The sequence below is a fragment of the Phoca vitulina genome, unplaced genomic scaffold (genome assembly GCF_004348235.1).
Source record: "Phoca vitulina isolate PV1807 unplaced genomic scaffold, GSC_HSeal_1.0 scaffold21, whole genome shotgun sequence".
Taxonomy (NCBI): domain Eukaryota; kingdom Metazoa; phylum Chordata; class Mammalia; order Carnivora; family Phocidae; genus Phoca; species Phoca vitulina.
The window spans coordinates 15,033,053-15,047,273 of NW_022589724.1; the positions used below are offsets into that span (position 1 = coordinate 15,033,053).

The 14,221-nt window shown below is 46.0% G+C and overlaps 1 protein-coding gene across 3 annotated transcripts in view; it reads right to left on the bottom strand.

The window, feature by feature from the left end:
• The window catches only part of TNC (tenascin C), a 91,689-nt gene that overhangs the window by 29,664 nt on the left and 47,804 nt on the right, over positions 1-14,221 (bottom strand). For 2 of the 3 annotated variants that reach the window (XM_032418365.1, XM_032418363.1), the window contains exons 11-15: positions 10,646-10,918; positions 9,806-10,078; positions 8,934-9,206; positions 6,255-6,527; positions 3,631-3,903 (exon numbers count right to left, since the gene is read on the bottom strand). The exons of the other annotated variant lie outside the window; for it this stretch is intronic. In XM_032418365.1, coding sequence (XP_032274256.1) covers positions 3,631-3,903; positions 6,255-6,527; positions 8,934-9,206; positions 9,806-10,078; positions 10,646-10,918 — 1,365 coding nt within the window. The remainder of the gene's footprint in view (positions 1-3,630; positions 3,904-6,254; positions 6,528-8,933; positions 9,207-9,805; positions 10,079-10,645; positions 10,919-14,221) is intronic. 3 annotated transcript variants of the gene reach the window in all.

Sequence of the window (14,221 nt, forward strand, 5' to 3'; positions counted from 1 at the left end):
CATTAAAATGGTAGATAGGAGTAACATAGAATATTAAGGGTGCATTTCTAAGGTTTGCAGTGGGCCATTAGCTCTGTAAGATGTTCTAAGAAAAACAGCTTTATAGTGAAGTATTTATGGATATTCTATCTCACCCTGGAGATTTACAAAGCATGTTAGCATTTTATAGCCTCTGAAATGCTGGTTCTTTAAAGAAACCTACTTAATTTTGTGTAGCCAGAATTTCACAAACTTTCTGATCAATGGATACCGTGTTCTGAGAAATATTCTTTGAACATCTCAAGGAGCTGGTGCTCCACTGAGCACAGCTTAGAAAATGCTACTTTGAAGTTTCCTTATTTAGTCTTCTTTTGATCTGTTTGGATTGTACAAATTAAAGGCTAATACCCATACAAGAGAAATTCTCCATAGTATTTAGAAATCTAAAGGTTTCCTATACACCATAGGGAAATCTGCATCCTACCCTAAATACAGCAAAGGTAAAATGGCTTTCATGAAATCATTCCTGGTGTATGCAGAAGTTAAAAGAAAATTTAGCTAGGTGTTGCATTTTCTGCCTAGAAAATTCACTTACTGGATAATTTGCAAAGATAGCTGGCTCCCCTGGAGGTTAAGTTTCTCTTCTCCCTTAGGGACTAGGAGATCAGTGATGAAGGGAACTCATTTTTAATGTAGGGGGCCTGCACCGCTAGTTTCAGCTGGAATGTAGATGGTCTGACCTCCTCAATGCACACTTATCAAGTAATACTACCACTAAAATAAGTTCAATTCCAACTGTATTTTAGAAAGAGGCAGCAGTCCTGGAGGCTTGAGGTACCAGGGCCAGCCTTTAGGGTTAGGAAGAGAAGCAGACTATTTCCTCCAGGGACTTGGGAGTTGTGTGCCTGGAGCTCCAGGGTTAGGAGGAAAGAAGGGGCTCACCTGGAGAAACTTTAACTGGACAATTGCACAGTATAACTCGATGCCACAAAGTCTCCAAGGGCAACAAGGATCTGGCTCAGAAGCAGAATATAGCTGTAAGGGACAGCCCGGGATCTCCTCCTTAGCAACTCATTTGAGAAGCTAATGATGCTATAATTTTTAGCCACAACGTTGGCAAATTACTTCAACCACACGGAAGGTAGAACCCTCCAAATAGGCCTCTGTTTGCTCTTTCCCTGTATTTTGCTGCGGGAGCAATCTCTCCAAGTAAGGATGCATGTTAGGACTCTTCTCATGCCCCCGGACAGAGACTGGCAGTGGGAACACATTCACCATGCAGAGTAAGACCTGGATTCTCATGGCCAGCTTGATCTCCAGCTGTCTCCCAAAGGCTGCAGCCAAGCTGAAAAGTGAGGAGCAAGAAGAACCTCAGAGAGACAGAGAGGGAAGGTAGGAGCAGTGTTCCATGCAAGCTGGGACATCTTTCCCTCCCCAGTTCTGACCCTTCAAAACAATTCCTGGACATGCTGTCTACTTCCAGGAAACACAGATCTTTTCAGAAATTTAATGCTCTGAACGTTCACCACATGCACCAAGATTTGGACAAGATGACAGATGAAAGAAGACTGACATTTCGTGATAGGTGTCAGTAGATGACAAAGCATACTTCATAGGGTAAATGTCAAAAGAGAACAGTCTGTTTGTAGGGAAGGCAAGCAAATAGAAGTCTCAAGAACATGATGAGACCACCGGGTCCTCTCACGTGTGTTAGGGTTTTTTCTCTGCATGCTACTGGCACTGCTGTTTAGAATCTTGAGGGAGAGAAAGAGGATGTAGAACATTCTGATCAGGGGACCAAAACTGGCATGCACGCACCTCTTTGAATATGACATAGGCAAACTTTGATTAGACCACAGGCAGATGACAATGGGTGGAACTGGAAACGATTATTCAAGATCAGATGGAAGGATGATTTAGAAATTCAACCAAAGCAAGTCAGGTTAACTCTATACAAACACACAGCAACTCCTGATGTGAGTGCCTATTTAGGAAAAAGAGGTTGACATTGAAGTTCCTTAATTTGGGGTGAGAGCTTTTTTTTTTTTGTTTTAAGGCTCTGATTTGGGTGGCTGTATCAAATTTGAGAACGATCTGGAGGAACTAGGAGGATGAAAAATGAGTAGTGAGTGATTTTTCTTTTTTTCTTTTTTTGGAATGATCCTCAGAGAAAGTTTAATGGAGAGAGAAGAAGCCGTCGTGGGAAATACCTGTGGTTGCCTGGGCCATCAGAGTCTGAACACGGTGCCCGCCCATCAGCCCGTGAAGGTGGGCAGTGTAATTAGAAGAAGCTTTGAGGTTGGTGATGACAGAGCTGCGAGATGCTGCGGGCACAGACTGCACCACCGAGTCCTGGCGGGGCTCAGAACTCCTAACTTCTATAAGAAAGCTATCAAAGGTAGCCTCCTGGGCTTTCCACGAGAGGGACACACTGGCCCAGGTCACATTTGAGATAGTGAGGTGGCTAAGGAGAGGTTCGGCTACTAAAGCAAGCAGAAAAAACAAATAATAATGAAAGCGCGTCAGTTTAAAACACGGTTACAGAGTCAAAAATCAAAACACGTAAGACTAAATCCATAAAGTTTTAGACTTCATCCTTTGATAAAGGCACTGGTCCTGTGTTGAAGCCCAGTTTGGACCATGAGAAACGAATGGATGGGGTTGGTGGTTTTCTTCCCTAGGTCTCGGTGTACTGAATCTGGCGGGGACAACCGCTCCATCACCCGGCTGACAATTTGTAGCCTCACGTAGAACGAGGACAGACCCTCCCTCAGCCATGGGTGGCTTAAGTGATAGATGATTTTGATGCTATGATGTGAACTCTTTTCTTGGATTCACTGATTCACTGTCCAAAATGTGCTAAGAATGCTATTTTGAATGGATAAGCTTCTCCTTTCTAAATTCAGATAGAGAATTCTCTTTTGCTGCATGCCAGAGAGCATCTCGTGTAGTATGTATACCACAGACACTACAAATTTAAGTAAGAGCAGCTTAGGCTTTGGTTGACCAAGTTCCTTATTTAAACATGACTACTTCTCTTTTTGAAATCAACCATTCACTCTCTGGGGGCAAGACAGCATGCTCAGGTCTTTGCTCCCAGAGGTCGTGATGGGATCCGGGCGTTCCGAATGGTACCACTTCCTCGTGCACCCATCCGATTAGTAATCTGCTTTTTTTTTTTTTAACATTTTCGCAGTTGGAAAAAAAAAAAGCACCAACACAATTTCATTAAATCACTGGGATCCTTGGGTATTTAGAGGCCACAGATACTAGGGTAACACAAAATATAATTTTTAAGACCTCTTTGACTGATGCAGACATCTTTCCAAATCAAGGACAACTCTGGCTTTTTAGGTACGGAAGGTCAGAATTTTTTTCTCCAGATTCCATATGGCAATCTGGACCAGACTACGTTTAAGGCTGCACATGTCCTGGTCAGTAATAGATCAGGCAAGGGGCTTCATGGAAATCCACCATTTGGGCTGCTGTTGGAAGAGAGTTATGTTAAGCAGTGCTCCAGCCTTGCATCCTGGAGGAGTTCAATGCGTTATGGTTTGTGCCTCAGTGGGCGAGAAGGAGCGGCTTCGCCTTGCAAAGAAGATTCTGGAGACCTGGAGAGAGGGTGTCAGACATGGGAGAAAGCAGATGTACCTGTGGTGGCCGTGGCACTGATGACTTGGGTCCGGATGCTGGGAGCGAGTCCCGAGAGGTAGATAACAAAATGATTATTAGGGTGTAGCCCTGAGATGTGGGCAGTTCGTTCAGCACCAGAGATATTATATTCCATCGTCTCCAAGAACCTATTGGAATCAACAATTTCAATGGTAAAGGTCTCGAAGGCCCCATCGGTGGCTGTCCAGGAGAGATTGAAGCTCTCAGGAGTTATGTCAGAAACAGTTAAGTTTCCAATTTCAGGTCCTGTGGCTGAAAAAGGGGGTAGGAGAGAAGAAAAAAAATCGGGGGTTAATGATTTGGCTTGTGTTTTAAGACTGAGGTTGTTAATAGAACCACGGCTAGGTAGAAGGATCTGCCGGTTCAGTGTTATGGTGAAATGCAGTAGGTGTTACCCAGCGGTGCCGATGGGAAAGAATGAGGGTGTTTGTTAACAGGAGAAGACCAAGAGGAAGGTTGCGCAGTTGGATTTCCCTGCTCTGGAGCTGCCTTACACGATCAGGCTGGCTGAGATCCTGCATGTGAGAAGCCGTCTAAATGATGTCAGCAGGAACTGTGGTGCCTAAGTTCAGATGCTCCAGGGAGCCCCACCGCAGGGATGCTGGCCATTGCTCAAAAGATAGGCATGCTGGCAGCTCCCAGTCTCTTGAATTGCACTCAAGACACCCCAAGTTGGCTCCCTCCTGGGGTCATCCTTTGCTTCGACGGAGCTCCCATCTATTTAAATGAGGACTAAGTAACTCTTCTGCCATTACCCTCCCAAGGTGGTACCTCGAGGCTTCTGCCTCTGTGACTTAAAGGAAACTGGCAACTCATCAGTGTGGTTCTTGGTATTGTCTTCATACTCCTGACAAGGGCCGGCTGTTTTCATATTCTGTTGGAATAGCTCGTCCTCTCTTAACTGCTTCTACGTGGGCCAAGAAAGCCACTACTGCATGGCCGACCAGGAGAGCTGAGCCAATGCAAGGCATTCAGGTCACCCTGTTCGGCCAAGAAATAGCATTCTGTCTGGGAGACGGTCCTACCAGTGCATAAGCACTTTGTCATGCAGCAGGAATAAAACAGGCAGAGGGCAGGCAGAAGCAGCGTGGGGAGAGCTAGTATTGCTTCTCTAGCAGGGAAGGAGAAGGCCTTCCCATCCCATCAGATGTAGTGAGACACAGATCAGATGGAACTACGACCCTTCTCCCTCCTACCAATTCATCAGAAACAAGACTGTTGCTATCATTAAAAAGAAACACACACACACACACACACACACACACACACACACACACACACAAGTACTAAGGGCACCCAAACCACAAGATCTGCAGGAAAGATCAGAAATGGCAGGTGATTTCTCTTGCCTTCTGGGAAGGGATGATTTATGATCCCTATGTCAGATCAAAGGGCCCTGGGTCCATCCAGGGCACCTCAGTTGCAATTTCTGGGCATTTCAAGGTGATCATTCATACAGTGGCTGTCCGTATTATGTTTATCTTGGCCAGAATGATTGAAATGATCAAGGCTAAAATGCAGAGCTGTGCTTTTGCTAGGATCAAGGAGGTTGTATGGGTTTGTATGGAAGTTTAGTTGTAGTAATCATCTAAAAGTGGGGCAGGCCCCTGCAGAACCAAACACGACAGCTCTGCTGAGCGTCCACCCAGTGGAGCCATGTAGGAAGGGAAGAAATGGGAAACAGCGCTGGGGAAGGCTGCTCACTGCAGCGGGCTCCCGGGGGTTCTGAATGCCTTGCCGCTGGAGCGGAGGGACAGGTCCAGTTTAACGCACGGTCCTGGGTCGGCGCTGGGAGTGTGCCACGCCAAGGCCAACCCTCCAGGGAGCACCTCTTGATTAAAAGAGCAAAAAGGCCATCAGAGATCTGACATTCATAGCCTGGGACATTCCTTACTTCAAATGCTGCTGTGTGGACTTCTAATGAATGGTTTTTTCTTTGGTACTGTCTCCAGTCATAATTGCGCGGATTTTTTTTTTTTTTCCTTTTTGGTCTAGCTATTTGCTAATTTGATGTTCTAACAATGACTCAGTATCTGAGAGAATTGCCCGGAGGAGGGTAATTCAGTTCTCTCATTATACTCAGCGCATTTTAAAGAAACATTTAAATTAAAACATTTCTTTTAAATGCAAGAACCACAGTGCCCATACATACCCTTGAGGGATTTGGGATAGTAAAGCACCATTTCCAACTAGCAAAAGGACTCTCTAAAGTAAATAATCTGTGCTCAACCAGAACTCACACGCGGCAAGGGGCGGCTTTTAGTTATATTCCAGCCCTGGAGAAGAGAATTAAAACCATCCGGCTGTCTCCCGGAACAGAAAGCCATCATTCAGAAAGAGAGGGGTGGTAGGACTAGGTAAAGGCTGAGAGAGGCTGAAGGCTGGAGGTCAGAAAAGGCAACATCTCTATCATTCATTTTCGAAATGGCAGAGGCTTGTAGACCAAGGCACAGTTCACAGGGACGTCTCTGGGCATGCATGCCAGCCACTAAGCAACAGAAGGGAAGGACTCAGACATAGAGAAAAGCTGACTTTCTGCACAGTCTCTTGGAGAGGAAGCAGGGCGGCTTGGGGAGGGGCATCGGCAGTGGGGAGGAAGGTACCTGTGGAGGCCTCGGCAGAGAGCACCGGTGTCCTATAGCCCCGGATCACCCCGTAGATGGTGACTCTATAAGGGGTGGCAGCCTTGAGGCCCGGGACATCCATAGCCCGAAGGCTGCCGGGAACCGTGAGGTTCTGAGCTGCCTCTACCCAGTTGGCTTCCTGCACCTGAATGACAAAGTGCTCATAGGCCTGGTCAGTTGTGGTCCAGTTGAGTTTAAGGCCATTCCAGCCAGCCTCGGTTACGGTTAAGTCCCCCAGCTGGGGGAGCTCCTCTGAAGAAGGACAGAGAGGTATTTGTCAGTTCCGCAAACCACAAAAGGAGGAAACCAAACGTCCCACAGCCCAGCTCTAGGGAAGACAGAAAGAGGCGTGAGAATTTTTGTGGGCATGTGTGGTCCTTCTTGGTCTCTGGGCATTTATTTCCAGCTTGAAAGGCTGTGACCTGGCCACAGCTCTCTTCAGGAGTTGAAAATGGTCAGAAAGGGGAAGATCCGCATGGTTCATCCTTGAGATGGCAATGCTATCTGGCAGACCACTGAATAGCCCACCTGGGAGGTCTCTGGGCATGCATGGCCAGAACCTAAAGGGCAGCTGGAAAAGTGGGATTGTGGGTCAGGGTAAGGGGGGTAGGGACGGTTAAAAGTGCAGGCTTTGCAGGCAGCTGGGCTTTGGTTGGAATTCCAACAATATTTATCACCCGGGTAGTCTTGAACCTATCACCCAGCTTGTTCCTGAGTCTCACTCTCCTCACCTATATAGGTGCCCTATCATTGGACCAGGTGATGGCTAAATACCATTTATAAACCCCGGAGCATCATACCTGACCCACAGTGAGTGCCCAGTAAGTGGCAGCCCAACAAATACATCATTGTTTAGATGCTTCCCCTTGGCACTTCTCAGCCATATTGGAGACAATTATCTGCCTCTTTCATGACTTCACGTTGGAGGGACTGTCTTATTGCTGGCCACCTACTATCGGACTGGCTTTATAAAGTGTACGCTGTCTCAGTCTGGACAAGTCTGCTGTTTTATCTCTGGACTTTACTCTGCTTTCAGGGATCAAATGTTCTGTGCTGGATTCTTGGCTCGGTTCTTTCCCTCCCACCTTCTGCGAGTACTCTGTGCCTGGATGAAGAATGTCTGTACCATGAAGCAAAGCCATTTGTACAAGATGAGTGCCCACTTTTAATTAAAAGTGATTATGTTTTGCTCGGTAAATGGTGCAGAGCAGGGCCCACTATTTATCTTTCTACCACGTAGGAAGGAAATTTAACATAGTTCTTTTTGCTGATTTAGGAAGTCTGGATTCTGAAAACCCACTGCTTAGTGGAACACCTCTCAGGATTAAATGCAATCTCAGACTTTTCTCTTTTAACAGGCTGAAGGGGCCATGGATTCGAAGTTAGAAAAGGAAGTATCTATAGGGACTTCAGCCACAAAAAAAGTGCGCCCGAGGTACTTATTCTCAAGTATTTCAGGACCCAGTGTACTGTGAGAGTCTGAGCAAACTCAGCCTGTTGGAGGAGCTGATTCAAGCTGTACCACATGACTTTGGTGCTTTTGGGGATATCAGTGCAGTAAGTCCCCTCTGCCTCCCTAGCTCACCAAGAAGAGCTGTCCATTTACCTGTCATGGAGTGGGGCAAAAGGAGTTCTGTTGCTCAAAACAAAAGTTTACATCCTATAGGTAGAGACCGATAGCATCCCGCATCCAGATCACATGGGCCTCAAAAGCCCCTTTTGCTTTGGTGGATTGTGACATCACTTTTCTCATTTTTGGAATTGTGTGTAGTTTCTAGCAAGGACCAAATTTACTTGGTATATGCGAGCAAAAACAACAATTTATTTGAATTAGGTTATTTGGGTGGTATTATCAAGACACAGGATGTATAGAGAAGGGCATGGACTGAGGGCCCAGCATAAAAACCCTACCAAAAATTTGGCCCATTTACCCTTTTTAAGGCTGTTTCTAAACACCTCACAAACAGCATAGCATTTCCTATAACAGATGGAACAGCATTATTTCCAGGGGACAAATTGAGATAAATTGTTTTTCCTCTCCAAACTGAATGAAAAACCTTGAAGTCAAATGTGGCTGTTCTTTCTTGGAAATGTGCTTGCCGCCCTGAGTATCTGTTAAGGGGAGAGAGACTTGGACAGTTTCGGCCGAAGATGGCCAGATCACTTCAAAGCTTATTCCATAGTGATGTACTACAAGTTGGACGGCAGTCAGTGACTCTGAGGCCACTCGTGATAAGATTTCTCTAGAAAGTTCTGACCTTATTCTTGTGCCACAGCCCTACTGTTTCTGCTATTTTCATTAGGATATGTTGCTACCTGATATATTTACCTATTTGCTGTTCAGTATTTACCACAGGATGGGAGCTTTGCTAAGCACTTTTGGTCATGGTTTCATTCACTGCTCAGGACAATGTTCTGAGGTGGGGTATTATCTCCTAATTGAAGGTGAGAAAAGAAGGCTCAGAAATGTCAAACGACAGACCCAAGAACATCCAGCCAGGAAAGTGAAATTCCAACCCAGACCTCCCTGAGTTCAAACTTGCTTTCACACTGCCTGTCAGGAATATTGAGATAAAACTCTGACGCATGGGGAATGTTCTCGATTCCAAAGAGAGGTTGGCTCAGTCACGTCCCTGGTGTGGGAGGAGGGTCCTATACCTGTGACGGCCTCCACAACAAGGGGTGGAGTGCTGCGGCCTCTGACCTGGCCGTGCAGGGTGGCCGTGTAAGGAGTTCCGGCCCTGAGGCCCGGGATGTCCACAGAGCGCAGGCTGCCAGGAACCGTGAGACTGTGAGCTTCCTTGGCCTGGTCAGCCTCCTGGATCTCAATGATAAACTGCTCATAGATCCCATCGGGGGCGGTCCAGTCCAGACTGAGGCCGTCCCAGTGGACCGCGGTCACTGTGAGGTTTCCCAGATCTGGAACCTCCTCTGCATGAGGACACAGAGTTGCTGAGTTACTAAAAAAGGTAATTGCATGCCGGGGTTCAGGTAAGATGACACTTTGGCTGAGGCTGGGACGAGTTGTCTGGTTAGTGTTGATTCCAGATGCGTGATCCATAGCAGGTGTCGAGCACACTCTGACTGTTGGCACTAAAGCCAGGGTTTTTCTCTTCAGTCTCTGGGAATGAAAGATAGTTCTAGGAATTGTTCATAACTTCCATTCTTAACATATAAATGGGGCTTTGGGGAATCTTGGTGTGTTCTTAAAATGAGCTCAGACCACTTTTTTTCCACTTGCAAACTGTGCTTTCCAACTCCTCGCCTATTATGACTGAAACTTGCTTTGAAAGAAAAGTCACCTCTCACTTTTGTAAGGGAAGAGTAGGTGGAATTTTCCATGGAATTGGCTACCATGCTAGACTAGGACTTGGCCAAATAAGGGATATGACATTTGGAGGGAAGCAGGGATGATTCACCGGTGTTCCCCAGTGGAGCTGGGGCTGAGCCCAGCTTAGAGCAGGAAGAGTTTGATCCGTCCCAAGCAGAGACACAGGGAGGAAGCAGAGTAATGAGCTAGTCTGGAATACCTGTCAAGATTTCAACAGAGAGAGGAGTCGTGCTGAAGTCCTGAGTGACCCCACGGATGGTGACGCTATAATGAGTGGCTGCTTTGAGGCCAGGCAGGTCCACGGACCTCAGTCCTCCCGGGACTGTGAGGTTCTGGGCTGCCTCTTCCGCGTCAGTCTCCTGCACCTGAATGAAAAACTGTTCATAGGCTCCTTCCGGAGCAGTCCAGTTGAGTTTGAGGGCATCCCAGCCCACCTCGGACACCGTGACCTCTCCCAAACTGGGAGTTTCCCCTGGAGAAGGACAAAGAACGAGTTTAATGATCAAATCACACAGCGAGATTCAGGGAATCTTGGACACCAGAGTAGGCTTTAGATTACTTAAAAATACAGGACTGTCTTTAGATAAACATGCATCATGCAGCTTCCTGAATTCGAGAAATAGAGCAAAGAGCATGAGGTATAGAAAAATATTTGTCATCTTATTTTATTCAAGAATTGCCCCAACCTTCAGTGGGCAGGGAGATTAATTTTCTGATTTTTCTTTTCCTTTTAAATATACCGCCTTCACATCCCTTACCAGGAGGGAGTCTGCGAAGCTAAAGAGCCCTGCCACTGGGGCTGTGTGGAGAGTCCCCAGGCAAGGCTCTGCACAGCCCCAAAGGGTGTTGTTCACAGGGGTGCGGTGTCAAAGGTGCCCCTGGAGTTGTATAGCCTGATGGCTCCCCTTTATTAGACACCACAGCGCTGTAACTTGGGGCAGAAGAAGTCCATTCAAAAGTGAGTTGTGTCTGATGATCCGTGGGTAGTTTCCTGTTAGGGACAACAGAAGCTAGAAACGGAAGGGTGAGAGACAGATACCTGTGGAGGCCTCGGCAGAGAGCACCGGTGTCCTATAGCCCCGGATCACCCCGTAGATGGTGACTCTATAAGGGGTGGCCGCCTTGAGGCCCGGGACGTCCACAGCCCGCAGGCTGCCGGGAACCGTGAGGTTCTGAGCTGCCTCCATCCTGTTGGTCTCCTGCACCTGAATGACAAAGTGCTCATAGGCCTGGTCAGCTGCGGTCCAGTTGAGTTTGAGGCCATCCCAGCCAACCTCGGTCACGGTGAGGTTTTCCAGTTCAGGGGCATGGCCTGAATAATGACAGAGATGGGTCAGTTAAACTGTTCCTCAAACCCCTTTCCTTCTGGGAACCCAGAAATGGCAAACCCGTTACCAGTGCTGAAAGGCCTGTGGTGGGGGCCGGGGCAGGGCTGAGCGCCATGCTTCTCTCACTGCATCCCCTAGCGCGGCTGTCAACATCAAAACATCAACAGAAAACTCCATATAATACTTATTTTGCCCTGTTGCCTCTTTGGGTGTGTCTTTTGGAAATGGTATTTTCCTACCGACCAGTGTCCTGTGGATCTAGAAAACTCTACACATCCATGTTAGTAGTGCTCTAGGCTTCGGTTTCCATTTTGGAAAGTGTCTCTCATCATAAGGATGACATCATAAGGAACGGCCTCCAGCTATTCTCAGGATTTTTGGTCTGAGCTGCTCAGCCTTCTGTATTTTGAGAAAATTGGCTCCTCTTAATTCCCTTCCTTTTCGTGCTTCCTCAATCTCCATCTCGTCTGGGAGGTTTGTTTTATGGTCTCTATGCTGAAATTTTTGTCAGTTGCCGGGGCTCAAGTCAGTTTACATAAAACCACTTCAGGAAGATCAGGGATAAATTAACACAGTCCAAGTAAGGCTGTACTGAGGAAGGGGAGGAGTCTTTGCAAAACCGTCCCTTACTGGAGAGACAGACCGAGGCCTGGGACAAACAGAGCTTATCAAGCTCAATTAAAACCGAAGGTGCCATCTTCATTCATCTCCTGAACACACAAAGTACGGCAACAACACACCTGTCTGAATATGCCTTCCAGGTGATAATTTGCCCAGGGCTCAGCTTAAGTGGGCTTTGCGTGACCTAGGAAGAAAGGATTTTTCTCTGGAAATGGATCCTGTAAACAGAGCAAGAACTGCCTCGAGCTCATTTAAAAGAACAAATGTTCCTCTCTTTATGCCTCCCATTGGCTACTACTTTCAAAAGAGCCCCATGTGCGCATTAAAGCACGCTCCTAACCTGAAAATCCTAGCTTGACTGGATTGAAGATATCCTTTCTGAGGGAAAAATGTTTCTTTCCAAGAATCTATTTAATTCAGAGTTTTCCAAGTTCTGGGAAAAGTTCTTCCTTAATGTTTCATATTGACAAAGTTTGCAGTCCTGCCAATCTTGTTTGACACGGAACAGGAGTCTGCAAACTACGATCTGAGGGTCAAATCTGGCCTGCTCCCTATTTTGGTAATGAACTGCTAACAACAGTTTTTATATTTTTTAATGGTTGGGGCAAAAATCCAAAAAGAAGAATGTTTCATGATATATGAAAATACAAATGAAATCCAAATTTTGGTGTGTAAATAAAGTTTTATTGGAACACAGCCATGCTTGTTCATTCATGTGTTGTTGATGGCTGCTTTTATGCTAAAGGCACCCTTGAATAGTTGTGACAGAAAGCTTATGGCCTGAAAAGTCTAAAATATTTACTGTCTGGCCCTTCACAGAAAATGTCGGCCATACCTCATCTTGAACTACATTCTACGGGCTCCTCATAGAACCCAAATTCACGCCCTGAAGCTCACCCGAAGCAGTTCTTAACCACATAAATGTGACTGTGATGAGAAAGAGAGGACCCAATACATCTCATTTGGGGGAAAGAAAGGGAGAGTCAGCCATCCTTAAACCCACTGGCCCTTGTGAGGCCAAGAGCAGCGCTCCAGATATAACAGTCGTCGTCCTTGACCTTAGGATTTAAGCACAACTAAAATCAGGAGTGTGTCCTTTTCAAATATTCTAGCAGTCCTCATGCATGAAGAGATATAGGACAAAAACCAATCTAAGCAACTCTTTAAGGTTAGGGAAATTAATCCTATTATCCACAAATGCCCCCTATGACTCATCCCACTTTCCTCTTTTTTTCTCCTCCTGCTGTCAAAACTGCTTGTCAGGAACTTGGATGGCATTGACAATTTTCCTCTTTATGTGAATTAAGTCCTTGTCTTTCCCTCTCAGCTAACTGCTTTTTAAGCTGTCTCTCTAATTCAGACATAAAGCCTTTTTTTTTCCCCCGTGAAAACAATGTCAAGAACCATTGTTGCAGGAGAGGTGAGGAGAGTTACCTACCTGGGGCAGGGAGGAGTGGGTTATGGATGGTTTCTGAAAGCTCTTGCAGTAAAGATGGACGGAGAGAGAACAGAAGGGGATGCACAGTGGGAACTACGTCTTCCTGAGGAGAACCATCTTTTCTCTTTGGATCGGCTTTTTTTTTTATATGCCGCTGACACTGATATGACACACCCCTCGTGCCCTGCTTCTTCCGTTCTTTTCACAGAGTGATTTTCACATAACGTCATGTTGCTCATAAACAGTAATAATCAGGGTGATATTTCTACCAAAACCTTTGACTATTCTTCTAATTTTTTTTTTTTTGATAAGCTGGTCAAGAAAGAGTATCAGTTTATCTTGAGGGAGCCGTGCTGTGACTGTTTCTGTCATGGGTGCTGTTGGTGCCCCCCCCCCATCCTTTCACTAAACAAATGCTAGTCAGATAAGTAAAAGGTGTAACTTAAATGAATGGAATTGATAGATAAATTGAAGGGAAAGAGATAATTATGAAATTAGAGGGAATGATATGAATAAAAATACAGTGGACAATAGCAGAGGTGGGGACTAAGAAGTTTCACACAAATGCAGAGTCTACATTTCAACAGCAAATGACACACTGGTAGCCTTACTGTCCAGAAGCCCAGTGTTTCCGCTGTATAGTTCCACGCTGCATTTCTTGGCATTTCTTTATGAAAAGGCTGTTGTCTTTTTCTTACAGCTGTGCACTGGCATCTACCCTCTGAACAATGTCAGTGGGCCTGGGAAATCAGAATTTCGAAATCCCATTTCTATGCTCATGGGGGGTTGACCAGCTGGCCTGGAGGAATTTCTGGCTGTGCCAACTTTAAACTTTCAGATATGCCAACTTTAAATCTTCCACCATCTTGTAGATGGTAATTACCAAATGCTAGCTGATTAGGAATTCACTTTCAGTGTTCACTGATGGAAGAGAGTGATTCTCTGACAGCAGGTGGATGGCCAAATTCAAGCCTGAGGACCCTACAGGGTAGATTTAATTGCTTTGATCTCATCTTGTAAAGTCAAGATAATTAAAATTAAAAGCCTTGCCTGCCTTAAAACTTTTCAATGACTCTTTATCACTGTCAAGAATGGAGTCCAAGCCCCTTAGCACGATATTCACTGCCCTCTGGTGATGTCTCCAACCCCATACCTTGCTGTTCTCCCACTCCATCACAGAGCAGGACTGGACAGCTTGTGTTTCACTAATATGAAGTTGCTCATGCCT